The following is a 20,902-nucleotide window of genomic DNA, read 5'->3' on the forward strand; positions in this document are numbered from 1 at the left end:
CCCCGACTCCTCCTACCCTCTACTGCTGAACCCATGAGTCTCTTGGGTAACCTTGCTTCTCCCATGCGTGTAACATGACCCCACCATCTAAGCCTGTTCGCCCTGACTGCTACATCTATAGAGTTCATTCCCAGTTTTTCTGTGATTTCCTCATTGTGGACACCCTCCTGCCATTGTTCCCATCTACTAGTACCCACAATCATCCTAGCTACTTTCATATCCGTAACCTCAACCTTATTGATAAGGTAACCTGAATTCACCAAGCTTTCGCTTCCATACAATAAAGTTGGTTAAAAGATTGAACAGTGCACAGATAACTTAGTCTTGGTACTGACTTCCTTATTCCTATCCCATTGTACATCAAAATCTGAAACATTACTTTCACCTACATTGAGCAACTCTTCAAAATATTCCCTCCATCTGCCCAAGGCATCAACAGGATTCACCAGCAGTTTTCCTGACCTGTCCAAAATACTTGTCATTTCCTTCTTACCTCCCTTTCAAAGACTGCTAATTGCACTCCAGAATGGTTTTCCAGCAGCTTCACCCAAAGTCTCCAACCTGTTTCCAAAGTCTTCCCAAGATTTCTTCTTGGATGCTGCAATTATCTGTTTGGCTTTGTTTCTTTCTTCAACATATCTTTCTCTGTCTGCCTGAGTTCTAGTATGTAGCCATTTTTGATACGCCTTCTTTTTCCTTTTACAGGCTGCCTTGACTGTGTCATTAAAAGTATTGCTTCTTTTTTCCCTGTATAAAGAGCTGAAATTTTCTCTAGGGCTGTTGACAATAGTTTTGGTTATGTGGAATATACTTGCCTAACCCCCCTTCCCCTGCTGGTCTTTAAATTGTGAAATTCAAACTCTCCTAATGCAGTATAATGGGAGCAGTAGCATTGAGGTTGTTCTTCTGTATACTGATTTAAGTTGAATAAATGTTTTGGCTTTAAAGGCTGTTCATACAGATTTGGGTGAAATGAGTCAAAATCTGTATCAGGCAATAGCATAATCCATAATTATTGTTCCATTTTGTAATGTCGCTGTGACTTGCAAATGGTCATTGTGCTCTACCCACTTCTACATATAATTTTTTACTTGCTCGATTAAGTCCAGCATTTATTTGTGTGATTTGTGATAATTTTAATGAACATCTTGCACTTTTCAAAAATTAATGTGATGTTTATCCACTCTTTTGAGAAGCAGAACAGTTAGCGTTGTTCCAGTTTTGAGGAATGCCTTTTTCTGCAGATACCTGTATATAACTTTGCACATTCCTTTTCTGTTAAGTTTCTTCTGCAATTAACCATCTGTAGGGACCTTTCCTTGGTTTGTGCCTCAAAAGGCTTTCTACCCCTCATCTCACATAGTTCCAGAATTTTATTGTATCCATTGAAAACAATGTGTGTGTTATTTGTCCCTTGAACTGTACTAACATAAAGAAATCTTTCCATGTTTATGCAGTATTTTTTCTCTCGGTAGACTAATCTATCATCGTAACTGATGAAACATGGTATCTACCTAAAAGCAGTTTATGTTGCCCATACTCCTATTATTTTAAAATGTTTATCTAGTAAAATTTTCATTAGATGTTCTTGAAGACATCCCTAAAGAGTGTTATTTAATTCAGTATATTCCATTATGCTCCTATTGTGGTTTGTTTGAAATTCAAATTTCCTCTTTCATGGGGCTTGAAATATTTTTCTTGCTTTCTTTGTATCAGCAACATCTTTTGCTGTTTGGGTAAGTACCTTCATTAAATAACTGCAATTTTCATGTATGTCCATATAATCATCATTATCAAAGAGTCTTAATTTATTGTTTTAATCTGTAATACCCATCTAGCTATTCTTAAGTTCTCCGCCCAAGTTCTCATTTCCTGCCTGATGGGTCTATTTCTCTCTAGATTTGTACCTCTGAATGTATTTGGAGTCACTGATTATAGCACTTGGAAGTCTAATATCATTCCAGACTGTCACACCCTGTATAATTTTGTTATTTATCAAACGAAAACATTGTCCGTTATGGGCTGAACAGTTTTCAGACTTCTTTTCTGTTGGCCAATTTAGGTGTTTTTAGTCATTATCAAGTAACCTCTGTGTAACAAGTTGCAACAATGTAATGTGAAAGTGAGTCCACCAGCCCTCATTTGGAGCCTCTGGTAAACACTAGCATGATCTGTATAAAATAGGAACATTGTTGGAGAACAATGTACAATATAACTTGTGTATGTGTTGAACAACCATCCTCTGAGAATCCCCATCATTTCATACACCAACATCAAACTTGTTCTTGTGCTATGTCCTCCTTGCTATGTCTATTTTCTGTTTGTTTTACTATAGGAGAATGTGCTCTGAACAAAAACATTGTTCTCCTTAGCAGATTTTACTAATCTAAGACTTGTGCCAATTTTAGACATTATATCCCGAGCTGTGCTGTGTAGTTGCCCTACATTCAAAGAAAACTAAAAAAATAGTCTTTTAGTGTGTTTTCTGTTGCCTCACATTTTGTGACTCCTCATGGAGATCTTCTGTCTCCATGTGAGAACGTGAGCATGTTTGTGCATAGACTTCAATGATTTTCATGGAATGTACCTAAAAGTTGTATGATGATGAAATGAATTTTTGATTATTATAACTGATTATTTAGATTTTGGTAAAATATTGATAATGTGCTTTGGATGGGACAAGCTATTTTCTGAATAAAGCAAATAACCTGCTTTTTCATACTTTCAAAATAATTTGTACAAACTATATTAAACTGGTAACTCATGTTCTAATTTGTAATGAAATTCTGTTAGTTGAAGAAACTTGCACAACTCATTACAGTTGGCTAGTGAGGCTAGCGTTATTTGGTTTCTATTGCAGGGATGAGGAGAAGACTATGTGTTTTGGTACATATGAAAATCTTAGCTGTTTCACTTTAACTCAGGATGAAATGGAAATGAAATACTGTACTTTGTTATGAATTTGCCTTAGTCTGCTCTCTGTGTTACATATTTGATTCCTGTTATGTTCTTTGATGTAAAAAGATATTTTCAAAATTTATCATAATTTTACAGCAAGGCCTTCCATATTGTCTGCCCTTTGCTTGGTCTCTTAGTATCACATGAGAACAAGGAAGCCAAAGATACCACCAGCCGGGTATTTGTGGCCAATCATGTCACTCGCTGGGATGCTCTCATCTTCCATCTCACTTTAGGTTGCCTAACGGTAAGTACTTTGTCTTTTTTTAATTAAGAAAATTCATATTTACTGGGTATGCACATTTGCTGAATTTTTCATATGTGTTTTATAGATGAGGTTGGTGCTGTATGTGGGTAGTGAGTAACTTTGTATGTAATTGTTGCATTATAACTTAAAATAAGCATGTTTCAGTAATGAATACATGAACATGTTTAAGTAATGAGTGCTTTGATCCATTAATAATGAAATGACTGATTAGGGAGCTTTTAAGATGAAGATTCATCAAAATATGTGGCTTCCTTTTACATTTAACCTGTAGTGATTGTGCATCGTTATATCAGATATGTTCAAGATGCAAAGTGTTTGTGCTGAGTGATATTATCACTGACTTTCATAGATTATTTGGTTTTTTAATTATTCCTTGTATGGATTCTCTCTCTGTATTATCAGACCATTTCACACCTTTACATACTATGTTATTAAATGTTGCAATGAAGCAGATTTACTCCAAGCCACAACATCTTTGGTGATGCAGACTTGATCCCGGGCACTGACCAACCTATCTGGCAGAAGCCGACATGAACCATGGAGTTAATTGATGTTACATACCATTTCACTACGAACATAAAGTACAGACCAATCACATCTTGCACTTTCTGTGCACTGAACTTGTAGTTCCATCCCAAACATCAAGCAGAAATCAGTCATGCCACCTGCCTTCTGCATAGTGTATCATAGTTTCGTAATGTTGGATTCATCACTGACTGTTGGCATGCCTCCGAATGCACTGGTTAACAGTCATGGTCAAACCACCATCACTCTTGCAGCAAAACCCAATCTTGCAGTTTGCACAGCTACAGAGTCAGTTTGTGCTAGCTCACCGATGAAACCAAATACAGTTACGTTGTTGCTGCATTAAATGAAGACATGGCTATGGAAGGATATTTTTGGCTTTACCACCAAGCACCAACCGGTACTCGCCAATTAAGAGCGCCTTGATCACGCGTGTTACAGTCCAAAGCAAAACTTATATAGAAGCTACTGCATACTGAGGAATTATGTGACCACACTTCCTCACAGTTATTGTGCCAGATAAGGATTCTAGCAAGTAACGCCGTCAGTGAGGACGTCCTACGAGATATCTGGTTGTTGCCCTTACCACCACACGCGCAGATGTGCTCTTTAGATCTTGATGCACTTGCACAAACTGCAGACTGCATCTCAGTAATGTACGTGTCCACAGTGTAGCAGCTATTGGCTCACAGTTGCATAATGCTGTCACACCATTACAGGCACAAATTGCAGAACTTGTCCTCCACATGAGATGATAAACATGCCAGGAGATCATTATTGATATCGACTAGCTTTCCAAACAGCAGCCATGACTGTTTATCACTGAGTTCTATATTATGTGTGCTTCTGTGGTCCCTTTTCTGCCAGTGGTTCTGCCATCCGAACATATGGTCGCATGACACTGTAGATAAACCTAGGCCTGTGCCGCAAGTTTGATTGGCAAATTATTGTGGCAGATGTAATGCATCCTTTTCTTAGAGCAGACTTTCTATCATTTTATGGCCTGCTCCCGGACTATTGTCCTCGTTTCCTCGACACCACCACTAATCGCACAGTCATGGATGAGTACGCTATGTGGACAATACAGCTCTGTGAATGATTGCAGATGATTCTCCTTATGTAGAACTTCTCGAGCACTTCCCAGAAGTACTTTGGCAGCTGCCTACACTAGTGTTGGTAAGACATTCGACACTACATTACATACTGACAACACTGGGACCACCATTTCATGCTTGATCTTGTTGCTTAAGAGTAGAAAAGTTGGAAGCAGTGAAACAAGAGTTTTCCGTTATGCCTGCACAAGGAATCTGCTGCCTGTCAAGCAGTAGTTGGGCTCATCGCTGCACATAGTTCCCAGAAAGACTAATGGATGATGTCAGTGTGACGTTACTGGGAACCCAATCCTAGAAAAATTCCTGATCACTATCTGGTCCTGCAGATTGAAGAGCTCAGCAATCACGTCTTTTCCATGTTAGATTTGGTATGTGCATTTTACCAGGTACTTGTTGCTCCAGAAGATGTAAATAAAATTGCCGTCTGTACCTGATTTGGTCTGTTTGCATTTACGAAAAAGCCTTTTTGGCCATGCAGTGTTGTGCAGAGCATCCAGTGTTTTATGGATGAAGTTACATGAGATCATGATTTCTGTTACCATATTTTACAGACTAAAAGATGCACTTTTTTCTTCGAAAAATTGCCTCCAAAATTCAAGTGTATCTTATACTTCAAATTAATAACAAAAGTTCAGTGTTTGATTTAAAATCTTAAAAATGGCCACATATTGGATGGCGCAAAATACCTCTCTCTATCTGGCAAAACTGGATTCAACTGGCAGCAGCGTTGCACTAATGCGACAAACATGAGTTGTGGGGACTCAAAAGCTTGCTCTTACTATCTCCCTCCTACCCCGCCATCACAAACCCAGAACACTGTCTGACCTATGATGTGTCATTGCAGTCTACAATGCCAGTTAACTTGAACTGAAATTGATTTGTGTTATTGGTAACAGTAAAGTATTTTTGTAAGTAGCTCGTTTTGTAATGGAAAAAATAAAAGGTATTCATATGATGTGGGCTATAAATTGAAAGTAATAGAATATGCAGAACAACCTGGAAACAGAGCAACTGGGCAGCATTTCAGCTCTCCACCAACAGAAAAAAACCTTTACGGTTGTTGGGGTAATACAGAAGAACTGGGAAAAAAAAAGACTAAATGTGCAGAGGACTGAATGCAAAATGGCCAAAACTTGAACATTATGCACTGAAATAGATAAAGGATACCATAAAAATGGGATTGAAATTAATACAAAATTATTCAAATACTCACTCACAAGCTAGTGCTACAGGATAAAGCAGGTGATAGACTTTAGTTTATTGGTAGAATACTGGGGAAGTGCAGTCTGTCTTCAACGGAGAATGCTTACAAATCGCTCGTACGACCTATTATAGAATATTGGTCAAGTGTGTGGGACCTGTACCAGATAGGATTAACAGGGATATCAAACATATACAAAGAAGGGCAACACAAATGGTCACACATTTGTTTAATCCCTGGGAGAGTGTCACAGAGATACTGAAGCAACTGAACTGGAAGACTCTTGAAGATAGACATAAACTGTCCTAAGAAAGTCTATTAACAAAGTTTCAAGAACTGGCTGAAAATGATACTCTAGGAACGTACCACAACCCCCTAAGTATCACTCACATAGGGATCATGAGGATAAGACTAGAGTAATTACTGCATGCACAGAGGTGTTTAGTCAGTCATTCTTCTCAAGCTCCATATGTGGTTGGAACAGGAAGAGACCCTAATAACTGGTGCAATGCAACATACCATGTGCCATGCATCACACGGTGGTTTTCTGAGTATAGATCTAGATGTAGATACAGTGGAACTTAACAGGCTTCAAAAGTGTAATTGGTTAGTGCAACAGTTTTATGAAGCACCATGAACTAAGCATGCGAACCAAAACCAAAATATCTTGGAAAATACCACAAGAGTATGAAGAGAATATTATTTTCCCATCGCTTTATTATTCAGCATCAAAAGGAAACCAGTGGGGAACTAAGGCAAATAGTGAATATGGATGAAACTCCTCTGAAATTTGGTGTGCTGAATAACAGTTCTGTTGCCATGAAAGGTGTGAAAACTGTAATATAAAAACAAGTGGTCATGAAAAAGTGCACTACACTGTTGTCTTTTCATGTTGTGCTGACGGTACTAAACTTAATCCAGTGATCATATTCAAGTGCAAAATAATGCCAAACATTCTGAAATACCACCAGGTGTTGTTCACGAACATGAAAAGGGTTGAATGGATGAGGCTGGTATAAAATTATGGATCAACACGGTGTGGGAGAGGAGGAGAGGTGCTTTATTGAAGAAGAGTTTTCTTCTTATGCTATATCAGTTTAGTATTCATTTGAAAAATTCTTTGAAAGAGCAATTGAGACGGGGAAATATAGAGCTTGCTGTTATTCCTGGAGGACTTACTTCACAATTTCAACTTTTTGATGTCTTGATAAATAAACTGTTTAAAGTAAACATGAAAGAAAAATGAAACAAATGGATGATTGATGAAATCCAACATCAATTCACATGAAACCCAACATGAATTCACACCAAATGGAGCTTTAACATGACCTACAATGGAACAAGTGTGTTCGTGGATAAAACAGTCACCGTCTAGAATGATCTGGAGGGTTATGCCGGCAGTAGCTTAGCTACCAGAAGGGTCACCAAAGCTGGACAGGCCAAAGAGGAGGAGCCAGACAAAGTGTGACCCACAACGGCCTATTGCTTCCCCTTTCCTATCCCAAACCTGTCCTCAGCATGTCCTTTTCCTGTCATTTTCTGTTATATGTCTAAGACCTCAACAGCAGCGACAGCAGAGAAAGAGTCTTTCAGAACAGTGAAGCTGGCAGAAGTGGCACTTTTTCCTCTTTGGGTACAAAAAGAGTACAAATAGTGACTGTACCCCAGAGGGGCAGCTACAGACAGCATCTGACTCATAGTGAGCAGCTGATTGTAGGCTGGGCATCCTACTGCCTATGTGGAAAGTAACGGGGAGACTACCACATGACATTCCCAAACAGTACATGTTATGTCTCTCCATATGAAAGATTCCAGAGTTAAACTTCCCCCTCATTCGGATCTCCAGGGGGGGGAGGGGGGAGGGGAGACACATTGAGAGTAGACATATTTGAAAGGAAGAAAGGGACAGTGAAGGAAGAAAAGATAAGGATTGGAACATGGAATATGAGGACACTGCTGCAAGCAGGAAAGCTAGAGAAAGCAAAACAGGAGATGAAAAGGAACGGATTAGATGCCCTTGGTTTGCGTGAAACGAGATGGGGAGATAGAAAGTGGAGATTATAAGCTCTTATACTCAGGGGAAATCAAGAGTGGTGGAAACGGAGTAGGAATATTGATTGAGCAAAAGCTGGAAAGTAAGGTAATAGAGGTACAATATATTGATGGAAGATTGATAATGATACGACTGAAGGGTAGTTCAAAACATCTGGTGTTAATACAGGTATACATGCCAGCCAGCCAGCATAGAGATGAGAAAGTGGAAGAGAATTATGAGAAAATACAAGAACTCATTGAGAAAGAAAATAGAAATGCCTGCATTATCATCGTGGGGGACTGGAATGCAGTGATGGGTGAAGAAAAAGATGAAGGTGCAGTAGGAAAATTTGGATTAGGAATAAAAAATGAGAGGTTAACGACTAATTAGCTTCTGTAAAGAAAATTAATTAGCAGTGGATAACACATTATTTGAACACCACAAAAGGAGACATCACACATGAATACCAAATTTGAGTAGGGAAAGATATCAGCTGGACTTTATCCTGATACAAAAAAGGTTTAGGAACTGTTTGCAGAATGCCAAAGCTCATCCAGGAGCGGATATAAATTCAGACCACAACCTAGTAGTGGGAGAAATACAAGTGAAGTTGAAAAAAGTCTCGAGAGGTAAAGCAAAAGAAAGACTAAACATAGAAAGACTCAAAGAGGTAGGAAAGGCATCAGATTTGGAAAACAGATTTATGAAGAAATGGGAAAGAGGTAGTGTTGAAAGTGTTAATGACAAATGGATAAAAATGAAGGAAGGACTCATGGACTCTGCCAAAGAAGTAGTAGGAATTAAAATATCCTGGAGAACCAGGAAAGAATGGATAAGAGGAAACATGTTGAAAAAGATAGAAGAGCAGAGAAAGTTGAAAAATGTAGAAACTGAAGAAGGCAAAAAGAGGTACAGGAAGCTGAATAATGAATTAAGAAGAGCAACTGAAGGAGCAAGGGAAAAATGGATGAAACAGAAATGCGATGAAATAGAGAAAATGGAGAAAGAGGGAAAGTATGAAATGATGTATAGACTGGCTAGTGAGATATTTTTGAATGTAAAAGAAAAAGGAATAATATGGAAATAGAAAAAGCAGATGGTACTCTAGCAGAAGAACCACATGAGGTTTTGTACAGATGGCAAGAATATATTGAATGTCTGTTTAAGGGGGATGAAATACAAAGCGAAATTAAGGTTGAAGAGGAGCAATATGTGCCAGAAGATGGAAAGGGATTCACCATCTTGGAAGCAGAAGTAGAAAAGGCGCTGAAGGAGATGAAGAATAGGAAGGCATGTGGAATTGATAATTTGCCAGCAGAACTGTTTAAGAGTCTGGGAAACAAGGCAAGAGAAGAAATAGTCTACATCTGTAACGAGATATATGACAAAGAGGAATGGCCTGAAGACTTCCTTGCAACAGTCATGATACCAATAGAGAAAAAGTGAAACACTAAAAAATGTAAACAGCTTAGGACCATCACTCTAATTTCTCATGCAGCTGAAGTGTTGCTGAGAGTGTTGAATAGAAGGCTGTATGGCAAGCTGGATAGAGGGATTGCAGAGGAGCCGTTCGGATTTAGAAGAGGAAAAGGGACAAGAGATGCTATCGGCCTGTTAAGAACTATAGGGGAAAAATATATGGAAGAAAGTAGATAAATCTTTACTGTTTTTATTAGTTTAGAAAAGGCTTTTGACAGAGTTTAGCGGAACAAGCTGATGGATATTTTGAAGAGGAAAGGAGTGGATTGGAAAGAGAGACGACTGATACAGAAACTATATTTACACCAGAAAGTAAGGATAAGGATTGGAAATGAAATGTCAGAAGGAAGCATCATTAGACGAGGTGGTAGACAAGGTTGTTGCCTTTCCTCACTGTTGTTTAACGCTTACCTTGAAGAGATTATTGTGAATTGCAGAGGAGCCGTTCGGATTTAGAAGAGGAAAAGGGACAAGAGATGCTATCGGCCTGTTAAGAACTATAGGGGAAAAATATATGGAAGAAAGTAGATAAATCTTTACTGTTTTTATTAGTTTAGAAAAGGCTTTTGACAGAGTTTAGCGGAACAAGCTGATGGATATTTTGAAGAGGAAAGGAGTGGATTGGAAAGAGAGACGACTGATACAGAAACTATATTTACACCAGAAAGTAAGGATAAGGATTGGAAATGAAATGTCAGAAGGAAGCATCATTAGACGAGGTGGTAGACAAGGTTGTTGCCTTTCCTCACTGTTGTTTAACGCTTACCTTGAAGAGATTATTGTGAAAGGCTTAAGTGGGAAAAGAGGAATATGTATTGGTGGAAAGAGAATGTATAAGATTTGTTGATGACATGGTATTAGTGGCAGAAAGTGCACAGACAGTGAATAATATGCTGAAAGATCTGATATTAGTGGCAGACAGTGAGCGGACAGTGAATAACATGCTGAAAGATCTGAATGAAGCTTGTGTCAAATATGGGATGCAAATAAACACAGCAAATACAAAGAGTATGGTAATCAGCATAAGATGCAGACTGTCCAATATTAAAATAGGACAAGCTACCATTAGCCAAGTAAGTGCATTTAAATATCTTGGAAGCACAATAACTGAAGACTTGAGATGTCACCAGGAGGTGAAAACTCTAATTGCCATAGCGAAGGAGGCATTCAACAAGAGGAGGAAACTGTTATGTGGCAAATTAGATAAAGGTCTAAGGAAATGGTTTGGCAAATGTTTTGTCTGGAGTGTGGCACTATATGGGGCAGAAGCATCGACACTGAGACGAGAGGATAAAAAAGGTTATAAACATTTGAGATGTGGATGTGGAGAAGAATGGAGATGATAAGCTGGATGGAAAGAGTGACTAATGAAAGAGTATAGGAAAGGTCTGGTGAGAGAAGATGTCTGCTGAAGGTTATAAGAGAAAGGAAATGAACTGTTTGGGACAATTATTGAGGAGGGAGTGCTTGCTATCAGATGCTTTGGAAAGACTGGTTTGTGGGAGAAGACTGAGAGGAAGAAGGAGATAAAAGATGATTGACAACATAAAGGGAAGAGGAAATTAGGCAGACCTGAAGAGGCTGGCAGAAGACCGGACAGCCTGGAGAACTACCATGTGAAAATCTGTCTTTTGGCAGAACACTGTTGATGATGATGTCTAGAATGAGAGAAGACATTATTGTTTAATCTTTCAAGAAGTGCAGTATAAGTAACACTCTCAATAACAGTGAAGACCATCTTATGTATGAAGAGGAAAATGATGATGACAAGAAGAAGAAGAAGAAGAAGAAGAAAAAGGTTCGGATGATGATTTTCAGGGATTTTAAAGGCCAGTTTGGTTTTATAAACTAAGATTTTTTCCTGTCCCGGTTTGCAGTCTAATAATAAAATGGTAAAACTGTCATTTAAAAATATGCTTAAAAATGAATGTATGTCTTACGATCTGTAGTGTCTTATACACCATAAAACATGATATCTTTTCATATAGATGTTTTGGTGATATAAGAGTCTGACACCAGGAAAATTTGTGCCAGATCTTTACTCACCCTCGTTCACATAGACTACTCATAAATCTGTCAAAGTGCATCTTTGGGGCATCAGAAACTCGCTTCCTGGGTTGTACCATCAGCGTGCAAGGAATACTGCTTTCAAAGGAGAAGGTAAAAGCAGTAATAAACTCCCTGCAGCTGTGACTGACTGTGAGCTTCAACAATTTCTCAGCGTCACTAATTTCTACCATTTTTTTGTGCGACACTGTGCACTTTTGGATGAACTTTTGCAAGGCTCACTGAAATGGTGATGCACATGGACAAGCAAAGCTGAGACAGTCTTCAACAATATGAAGACCACTATCACTGAGGCTCTGCTGTTGGACTATGTAGGACAATTTATGATTCATGCAGTCCATGTTGTGGGAGAACTGAACAAACCAGCAGGTGTCAACTCTCGTCTAGAAGTGATTCCAGGTGCAGCTGATTATGAAGCACTCACTTTGGTTCAACAATCTGACAGTGAGCTCAAAGATTTACCGGCAAATACATGTAGGTATGCAACTCCAATGTGTCCTAGTACCACCATTAAGAGTGCTGTTGTATTGGAATGTCTCCACATCAAAGCCACAACCATTTGTGACTGCTGAATTTCGACAACAGGCAATTGCAACTCTGCACAACTTTTCATCCAGGGGTCCACGTTACAATAAATTTGGTTAATCTGTCTTTGGTATACCCAAATATCAACAAAGATTGCAAGGCATTTGTGCCCCAGCATTTGGCCTGTCAGCAGAATAAGATCTCTTGCCATATCAGTGCAACCAATGACACATTTGTCCCACGTAACCAGCGTTTCGACCATGTACTTGTCAACATCATCAGACCTTTATCACCTTATGAAGGATATAACTGCCACCAACCGACTTGGTGGCCTGAAGTCTTTCCCATGGTCAACGTCATTGCCAAAACGGTCACAACCACATTCTTTCATGGATGGATTGCTTTTTTCGGAGTGCTCCTTCGCATTGCCTTTGACCAAGGCAGGCCTGTTAGGCATTAAGCACATTCGAACAATGGCTTATCACTTGGCGGAATATGGTTTAGTGTAACATATGCACAGACAGTTAAGGGTATCCTTTTGGTGCCACAAATCACAACATGGGAAAGAAACACTGCTGATCATCCTTCTGAGGCTCCACACATCCAGCAAGGATGATCTGAAATCTACACCAGCAGATCTTGTCTGCTGCCAACTGATCAGACTGCCGAGTGAGTTTCTCAGCAACATGCCAGACCCTCTTATCAAGGCATTGGACTTTATCAACAGACTGTGAACACAGATACAGCAGCTCCATCACATTTCATTGAGAGATCAACAGACTCACCACCCTTTTGTCCTTGCCAATCTTCATGACCAAGTTTTTGTTCATCACAATGCTGTCTGCAAGCCTATGCTGTCAGCATATGATTGTCCATATCTAGTCTTCAGTAAAAGTGGCAGAATGTTTAAGTTTGACCGCCTTGAACCTGTGTTCAGCACTGCATACACTGGTACCAGCAAATTGCCTGACACACCAACTACAGACAAGACAGAATCATCTGGCACTCCACCTCCCATAACAGACAAGCCGCAATGGACATTGAACGCCATTCCTGACGCCGTGGCACCTTGTATTGATTCTCACTGTGTATTCTCAAACTGTTTTATACCTTTGCACACTATGCTATTAAATATTCCCATAAAGCAGATTTACTCTAAACTGCAACAAACGTAATCTTTCTAATAATTGTACTATATTTCTTCTGGATTTAAATTTGGAAAGTTGTTGAAAGAATTTATTTGGTAGTGTTGCGAAAAATGTCTGGGACTATTCAAATACGATGCAAGTCAAGTGCATGGGGCAAATAGAATGGTCTAAAGGTTTCACTACTTTCAGTCTCTCACCTTGTTTATGGAATAGAGATGATGTTGATGTTGGCAGTGTATGACTAGGTCAGATTTGCAACTGCTAGTTGGAGGATGGTAGGGGGAAACTGCTAGCATAATTACATCTACATACCAAAAAATACAAACTGGTCACATAGCATAGACATACTTTCTGCCCATTCTTCCTCATATCAACACTCCAGTTACTGGTGTAGACCTACATAGTACTTTTTTATTGCTTGTCGATGAAATAGTTATTAATGATTTCATTTGAAATACATAATTATTATGGTTGTGGTAATGGGCTAATGTGTAACATAGTCAAATGTCTTTATTCTGTGGTAAGTTGTTGGTTCCATTTACTTCAAGTGGCATGAGTAAACGTGAAATTCGTATTTCCAGAATTGTGATAGCTAGAGATTAGTATTGATCATCCATACACTGTGTTTGTTACCTGTATAGCTACTTATATTTTGACCCAACAAATGGACTGTTTCCCCCATAAATATAGCATGCCTGCAATTTGAGCAGTTGTACTTCAAAGTCTCCATTACATTAGAAACCAATAGTTACTTTTATTGCCTTAGAAACTTATGTGATCAATATGTCATTGGTTGTTCAAAATTGGTTTATACTTCACCATGCCAATACCCACTATCATTCATGGAATTCTCATTCGAGGTAAGTGCATGAATGCCCTCTCGTCAACTTTTAAACTTTTAACAGAATGTTTGTGATCTGAATGGTGGTGAAAAGTGAGTCTTTTGGTCATTCAGATTACCTACACAGTCATGTTTATTCAGCATTTTCAAGGGGTTTAGATAATTAAATAAAATACCATTGAAGTACTACTATGAAGTGATCTCAACTTTATCTTCTTTGGATGGGAGCTGCTGCACATGCCATGTGAACAACTTAAATTGTACTTAACGCCCGACATTAAGAATAACAAGAAAGACAACTTGTGAGACTGTGGTACATGTATTGTGAAGACCTGCTGTCATTGAAGTCATCTCAGTTGTACTGCTAGAAGTCATTTGTTTCATATTTATTTTTAACAAAATTCCATTTTCGTTGCACTTGTTGACTATGTAGAGTAAATCCCTCTTGCCTTGAAAGTAGCTGGCAATGAAAGTGTGTAATAATTCTGTCTGTAACATTCACCGAGTCTTTTTGCCATCAGATTGCACCAAATTAATGTTGTTCAATGGGATATTTACTGTAATGGTCCTATAAGCTGATGAGTTTATACTGTGAGTCTTTGAACATTTGCTAACGTAATTTTGTCATTTTCTCTCATATCTAACTTGTGACCAGTCATGTAAAATGTTAAAATATGGTCAAGTGCATACATTTCCTGTAGGTGACAGTGAAAGAATTACTTAAATGTAGCTGCTTGCTCTTGCATCATATTATTGTTTGCATGTTTAATTTCAGGAGAGATTGCTTTTGAGTCTGGGAGTAGTGGTATTCACATCCTGTCCAACCTGCCTTGTATGGTGTCTGTATGGTTTCCACTTTCGTAAAGTGAATGTCAGAATGGTCCTTTAAACAGTGTCATGGTTGACTTCCCCACCACCCTACCCAATTCAATCTTGTGCTCTATATCTGACACTGATGTAAACTGTATGTTTAACTCTAACCTACCTTTCCTTAATGAGTGGCTGACTTCACCTGGGGAGATTTGAAATTGGATACATCAGTGATTTATTAATTGTTACAAATATTGTACAGATCCACTTTTTCTGTTAGTGTATTACTGTATGTATGTATTGTTTTGTAAATATTAATATTATTTATAAGACATCTTTTGTTGCAGTCTGCAGAACCTGTGGTGCATATTATGTTTTGGTTTCAGAAACCAAAAGACTGGGGTCTTCCTTTTTGGGTAAATGACCTCCTTGGTATTAAGGATGACTTGGTGGATGAAAGGCACCAGGATTCAGACTCTGGCTCTGGTGCTGTGCTCCTCCTCCCAGAGGGAACCACTACTAGTGGAACTAAAGGATTGCTAAAGTAAGCAAATGTTATGCAAATAAAGGTTCTCTTGGTACCCCTGAAGGCGATAAAATCTGCTCGGGTTTCTTGCTGTGTCAATCCACAGTGTGTTTGGGGCTTTTCAGAAGGCAAATTGCAAAATTGAAAGGGTTCCAATATCTACTGTTACAAGGAAGACTTCTACACTTCTGGACTACTGTGGATTACTGCAAGATACCGTGAAGCAATTGAAACCACAGGCATCACACCAGCTCACCTGCAGGGTCATCCACAGGTACACCAGGTGGGTGTATCCTTAGATCACAGACATGTGAACTGAAACCACAGAAGGCCACCATGCCAGGTTATCATGTGGGCCACTGCAGTCACCATATTAGAAGGTCACTACAGTTTGTGGATATCATAAGAAAAATAAAACAGTCTTTACTGGAGCAACATTTTGAATACCACATCTTAAGCTTGGTTTGTCACCACTTAATGATATATTCTTACATGATGACTGTTATGAGCAAGTTGTTGGTGTTCAAATGTGCTTGCCTCTATCTCCCATTGTGGCAGACATCTACATGAGGAATTTGAAGAAATCACACCAAAAACAGTGCCACATAAAGCAAAGCACGTCTACAGGTGTGTAGACACGTTTGGCAGGAACCACATAAGTAGCACTTACAGAAATATCAAATTCAACTTGGAGGTTGAGAAGAACAGTTGTTTTCCACATCTGGATGTCCATTTGTCAAAGAGACCTGACTCTATAATGTGGAATACACACAAAACTTTCATACCAGCCTATATCTGCTAGTAAAGAGCTGTGCCATCACCCACTACAGCAATTTTCTTGTTTGATGTCACTTATATGCAGAATGAGGACTGTTTGTTAGGACAACATACCATATTGAGCTGCATCATCTGCAAAATATCTTTACTTCCAGTGGCTGAAAGAGGAAGAGGAAGAAGGCACTAAGCACACCAACACTCAGAAACAAGAGCAAAGAAGAAGATCAACTTGGCTTTCTACCATACGCTGAAATGGCAGAGCTCCAAACAAGCAATGAATGAAGCCTATCAGTTGGTCGCTTGTAGAATTTGATAAATCTTTTGGGTAGTGTGAAGGATAACGTAGGCCTTTCTAACATCTGAAGTATAGCGAATTCCTTAAAAGTGCAGCAAATCATATGTTGGACAGACCCATCGCTGCATTATACTGAACGTATATGCAATGTAAGGCTTTGCCAAATCAGCACACACTGAGCACAGATTAATGGAGGTGCACAATTCAGGTTTTGAAAAGATGTCTATTAACTGTCTGATGAGTGGTTTCTGAGACAGTATTATTAAGGTGGCTATTGGAAGAAGAGTTAAATTGAATCTTATTAATTGGAGTAGGGACTGGGCACTCAGTACCATTTGACATCCTTCTTTGGAAGCTATAAGATGGAATTGACATCAGCATTCTGGACTTGTGATGCAGCAGTGGACAGCAAGTGCAGGCTGGTCATGTTAACACAGGGCCAGTGTAGAAATTAAATGGTTACAGTATGGCCTTTGCAAGGATGTGAATATCCAGTATCACTGATGATTGTATAAGATGGACCGCAAGAATCTATTACTCGGCCAAAATATGCATTCTGAAATGTACTCAGCCAAAATATGCCTTCTGAAATGTTGTGGGTTCACTGCAGATTTACTTGGCAAGAAAATCGAGAAGATTTTAAACAAGTATGTTGTATTATTTATTCCATTGAAAATTTCGTAAACATCTCCAGACTAGGTAAATGTTTAATTGGCACTCATAAATGCAATGCATGGGACAAAACGTAAGTTACAAACCGTTAACTGTTAGGGGAAAAAAATGGGCTGAAATATAAATATGATTGATATAAAAATAAGATAGCAGTTGTGAAATGTGGTAAATACAGGCAAACATAAACAAAGGTGTTTGTTTCTTCTTACACTGTCCAATGTGTAATCCCAAAACCCTGGATGAAGTTAGATGATGTGAAAGAACTGTGTGTATATTAAATGATTCAAGTAGTGAAGTTAACAATTCAGCAAACAGTTGAGGTACATAAACAAGATTGAGAAAGCTGTAGCTTGAGCAGACAACTTTGGTGACTTGTGTATCATTATTGGTGCATATTTTATTCAAGCAAGTTCTCAGTAGTCCTTGTGAGACAGATTGGTGTCATACCTTTCCACTGCGTAAAAATGAGAGATGGTATAATGTCTTCCTTTCCTTTGCTCCCTTATGATACGAACACTTTTACAGTTATGTAATTAAAAATATGTACTCCTCTAGCAATGAACACTGCTACTATAATACTTCTATAACACTGTCAGAAATGTAGAAATTTCATGAAGTTCATAATAAAGTTATGTGAAAATGATGTACTCATCTGTGTAATTGTTCATGATACGAAGCTCATTTCTTTATTGTCTGTGGGTGAAAAACAGATACAGATTTTTTAAATTCATAGTACAGAAACTTTTCTTCACTCTCAGTATTTACTGGTTTATTTCACATTATTGATTCTTAATACCATTCTAACACTCCACAAAGAGAACTTTTTTTTTCATGACAACAACATCTATGTGATAACTAATATTCTTAGTGCAAGATTAATTCACAGAAATATGCAAAATTATTATTATTATTATTATTATTATTATTATTATGTTGTGTACCAGTTTTTATAGATATAAAATTTTAGAAAATGCACCAGTACATAACATAATGATTTGGAAAACATGAATTATATAATTTATTGCTGAAATTTATTTAAAACATTACTGAAAAGAATGTGGTATCACAAATTTCTTTTATTTCCACGAAGTTCCCATTATTCTTGGTTTAAGTAGTCATCAGTATTCAAATGTGTGAAGTCTGCAATGCTAACCATGAGACTGTAGAGGGTATGTCTTCCTAAAACTAAGGATATGGCTGAAATCTTGAATTTATGAAGCAATCAAGCACCAGGGATCACATTAGAAAGGAAGAGGGGAAACTTGGATACTTGCAGTGGGCAGACATGCCGGAAAGATATGTGAAATTCTGGATGTAAGAGGGTTGAAAAATATAGAAAGTACACTGAAGTGCCAAAGAAACTTGGATAGGCATGCGTATTTAAATACAGAGATATGTAAACAGGCAGAATATTGCATTGCAGTTGGCAATGCCTATATAAGACAACAAGTGTCTGGCGCAATTGTTAGATTAGTTACTGCTGCTGCAATGGCAAATTATCGAGATTTGAGTGAGTTGGAACGTGGTGTTATAGTTCGCGCCCAAGCGATGGGGCACGGCATCTCCGAGGTAGCTATGAAGTGGAGATTTTCCCATACGACCATTTCATGAGTGTACCGTGAATATCAGGAATCTGGTAAAATATCAAATCTCTGACTTCGCATGGCCGGAAAAAGATTCTGCAAGAAGTGGTTGGTGTCTTTGATGAAGGATGGGAAGGTGGTTTGGGGATTTCATAGGGATGAACTACAAGGTTCCGAAGGTTAGGTGGACGGCGGAAAGACAATCTTGGTGAAGTGGGGAGGATTTCATGAAGGATGGATCTCATTTCAGGGCATGATTTGAGGAAGTCGTATCCCTGCTGGAGAGCCACATTCAGAGTCTCCCATCCTTCATCAAAGACACCAACCACTTTCTCGAACGCCTGGAATCCCTACCCAGTCTGTTACTCCCGGAAACCATCCTTGTAACCATTGATGCCACTTCCTTATACACAAATATTCCGCACGTCCAGGGCCTCGCTGCGATGGAGCACTTCCTTTCTCGCCGATCACCTGCCACCCTACCTAAAACCTCTTTCCTCATTACCTTAGCCAGCTTCATCCTGACCCACAACTTCTTCACTTTTGAAGGCCAGACATACCAACAATTAAAGGGAACAGCCATGGGTACCAGGATGGCCCCCTCGTACGCCAACCTATTCATGGGTCGCCTAGAGAAAGCCTTCTTGGTTACCCAGGCCTGCCAACCCAAAGTTTGGTACAGATTTATTGATGACATCTTCATGATCTGGACTCACAGTGAAGAAGAACTCCAGAATTTCCTCTCCAACCTCAACTCCTTTGGTTCCATCAGATTCACCTGGTCCTACTCCAAATCCCATGCCACTTTCCTTGACGTTGACCTCCACCTGCCCAATGGCCAGCTTCACACGTCCGTCCACATCAAACCCACCAACAAGCAACAGTACCTCCATTATGACAGCTGCCACACATTCCACATCAAACGGTCCCTTCCCTACAGCCTAGGTCTTCGTGGCAAACGAATCTGCTCCAGTCCAGAATCCCTGAACCATTACACCAACAACCTGAAAACAGCTTTCGCATCCCGCAACTACCCTCCCGACCTGGTACAGAAGCAAATAACCAGAGCCACTTCCTCATCTCCTCAAACCCAGAACCTCCCACAGAAGAACCCCAAAAGTGCCCCACTTGTGACAGGATACTTTCCGGGACTGGATCAGACTCTGAATGTGGCTCTCCAGCAGGGATACGACTTCCTCAAATCCTGCCCTGAAATGAGATCCATCCTTCATGAAATCCTCCCCACTCCACCAAGAGTGTCTTTCCGCCGTCCACCTAACCTTCGTAACCTCCTAGTTCATCCCTATGAAATCCCCAAACCACCTTACCTACCCTCTGGCTCCTATCCTTGTAACCGCCCCCGGTGTAAAACCTGTCCCATGCATCCTCCCATTACCACCTACTCCAGTCCTGTAACCCGGAAGGTGTACACGATAAAAGGCAGAGCCACGTGTGAAAGCACCCACATGATTTACCAACTGACCTGCCTACACTGTGAAGCTTTCTATGTGGGAATGACTAGCAACAAACTGTCCATTCGCATGAATGGACACAGGCAGACAGTGTTTGTTGGTAATGAGGATCACCCTGTAGCTAAACATGCCTTGGTGCACGGCCAGCACATCAAGGCACAGTGTTACACCGTCCGGCTTATCTGGATACTTCCCACTAACACCAACCTGTCAGAACTCAAGAGATGGGAACTTGCCCTTCAGTATATCCTCTCTTCTCGTTATCCGCCAGGCCTCAATCTCCGCTAATTTCAATTTGCTGCCGCTGATACCTCACCTGTCTTTCAACAACATCTTTGCCTCTGTACTTCCGCCTCGACTGATATCTCTGCCCAAACTCTTTGCCTTTACAAATGTCTGCTTGTGTCTGTGTACGTGCGGATGGATATGTGTGTGTGTGTGCGCGAGTGTATACGTGTCCTTTTTTCCCCCTAAGGTAAGTCTTTCCGCTTCCAGGATTGGAATGACTCCTTACCCTCTCTCTTAAAACCCACATCCTTTCGTCTTTCCCTCTCCTTCCCCTCTTTCCTGATGAGGCAACAGTTTGTTGCGAAAGCTTGAATTTCGTG

General features: G+C 39.5%; 1 protein-coding gene across 1 annotated transcript in view; it reads left to right on the forward strand.

Moving 5' to 3' along the window:
* Positions 1–20,902, forward strand: part of LOC126252010 (lipid droplet-regulating VLDL assembly factor AUP1-like) — a 110,977-nt gene that overhangs the window by 15,753 nt on the left and 74,322 nt on the right. The window contains exons 3-4 of the mRNA XM_049952794.1: positions 3,055–3,205; positions 15,356–15,513. Coding sequence (XP_049808751.1) covers positions 3,055–3,205; positions 15,356–15,513 — 309 coding nt within the window. The remainder of the gene's footprint in view (positions 1–3,054; positions 3,206–15,355; positions 15,514–20,902) is intronic.

The sequence above is a fragment of the Schistocerca nitens genome, chromosome 4 (genome assembly GCF_023898315.1).
Source record: "Schistocerca nitens isolate TAMUIC-IGC-003100 chromosome 4, iqSchNite1.1, whole genome shotgun sequence".
NCBI lineage: Eukaryota > Metazoa > Arthropoda > Insecta > Orthoptera > Acrididae > Schistocerca > Schistocerca nitens.